This window comes from Buceros rhinoceros, unplaced genomic scaffold, assembly GCF_000710305.1.
Source record: "Buceros rhinoceros silvestris isolate BGI_N320 unplaced genomic scaffold, ASM71030v1 scaffold31051, whole genome shotgun sequence".
Lineage (NCBI taxonomy): Eukaryota > Metazoa > Chordata > Aves > Bucerotiformes > Bucerotidae > Buceros > Buceros rhinoceros.
Window position 1 is genome coordinate 8,229 of NW_010395335.1, and position 1,740 is coordinate 9,968.

General features: G+C 61.4%; 1 protein-coding gene across 1 annotated transcript in view; it reads right to left on the minus strand.

Annotated features, from left to right (window-relative positions):
* ZNF395 (zinc finger protein 395) overlaps positions 1-1,740 on the minus strand; it is a 7,204-nt gene that overhangs the window by 2,564 nt on the left and 2,900 nt on the right. Inside the window, exons 5-7 of the mRNA XM_010145522.1 lie at positions 1,070-1,305; positions 869-969; positions 75-252 (exon numbers count right to left, since the gene is read on the minus strand). Of these exons, the coding sequence (XP_010143824.1) occupies positions 75-252; positions 869-969; positions 1,070-1,305 (515 nt within the window). The remainder of the gene's footprint in view (positions 1-74; positions 253-868; positions 970-1,069; positions 1,306-1,740) is intronic.

Genomic DNA, 1,740 nt, shown 5'->3' on the forward strand with positions numbered 1-1,740 from the left:
CAGAAGGAGCGGGGAGCAGACTTGCTCAGCGCCCTGCTGGCCAGTGCAGGCTCCAGCACCGGCTGCTCCAGCACCGGCTGCTCCACCAGTAGCGCCTCCGGCTTCGCCAGGGCTTGCTGGATGATGATGGGGGCAGACGCAGACATGGGGCTGGTAGCGACAGCGACCTCTGGTGCTGGCTCTTCCTTCACCTGCACTTCGGTGTAGTAGAAATCCTCCTCCCGCTTCCGCTGGTCAGAGTCTGCGCTGTCCCTGCCGGGGAGGAAAGGAGGACAGTGGTGTAAAGGTGACCCTGTTCCCATCAAGAGAGCAGGCCAGGACTTCAGGAGCGGAGCAGCCCCGCTCCCAGGCTCCAAAGCACCACATTGGCTGCGATCAGCAGCAGCCAACCAGAGCCCTGTGGTTCACCCAGCAGGAACCAGCCCCTGAAGGTTATCTTCATTATTTTCCCAGTTCGTTTATCCGGCACTGGATGGCAGTCCAGCACTGCCCACCGCACCACGGCTCATCTGCCCTCGCCTTTCCCGGAGCACTCGCTTTTGCAGGGGAGGAGGAGAAAAATACATACCAGGAAACACGACAAAAGCACAAGCATACTGAGTTTGGGAAGAGAAGGCAACGGGGCCACGGGAGGAGAATGCAGCAAAGCCGATTCCCACAGCCAGACCCTCACCCTCACCACTTTGTGTTTTGGGGAGGATTCACAGGAGATCAGGACACAGCAAAGGGGTGGCATTCACTGGGCTGGCACACGGGTACTTTCAGGATGCCAGCTCCTGAGAAACCCAACTGGGCTGGGGCTTTTCTGCCTCTGCCCAAGAGAGGCTTTGGTGGTCAGGAGAGGCTTGAGATAAAATCTTCACCTTACCCAAGGTGCTGGGTCTTGACGTGCCGCTTGATGCCGACGATGGAGCGCAGGACCTTGCCACAGTTCGGCCACAGGCATTTGTACATCACCTTCACTGAGTTCTGGAGGAGAGATGGCCTGTGTCACCCCCTGCATGGTGGCAGCATCCCCTCCACAGCTCCCCCCGCCAGTGCTGGGAGCCCCCCTGCCCCACAGCAGTACCTTTCTCTTGCGCGGAGCGGGTTCATCGAGGAGAAAGGGGTCGGAGTCGGTCTCAAAGCCATCGTCTGCCCGAGGAGAGCTCAGGGCCTCGCTGGAGTATTTGGGGCTGCCAGCAGGGTGGGGGGGCGAAGAGGTGGAGATGTCGCTGCCCCCGCTCCAGTGCCCGCTAGTAGTGCTGCTGCCGCTGTCTGAGACGTCACCGCTCTCCTTCCAGAGATCGCAGGCTGTCCGGGAGGCTGCAGGGAGGAGACACATGCTGCCACCGTCAGCTCAGGGCCAACCAAACCCCCCAGCGCAGAGACCAGCCCTGAGGCCAGGTAACAGTGCGAAGAGGGGGAGATGTCGCTGCCCCCGCTCCAGTGCCCGCTAGTAGTGCTGCTGCCGCTGTCTGAGACGTCACCGCTCTCCTTCCAGAGATCGCAGGCTGTCCGGGAGGCTGCAGGGAGGAGACACATGCTGCCACCGTCAGCTCAGGGCCAACCAAACCCCCCAGCGCAGAGACCAGCCCTGAGGCCAGGTAACAGTCTGCCTCTGTTTGTGCCAGCTTTCAAATATTGGTCGTTTACCCCTTTTTTTCCCTTCCCCATCCTCGCTGGCATCAGCGCAGTCCCGTGGGCACAGGCGGCACGCAGCGAGCAGCCAGTGCCGGGGCACGCCCATTTCCCACGGCT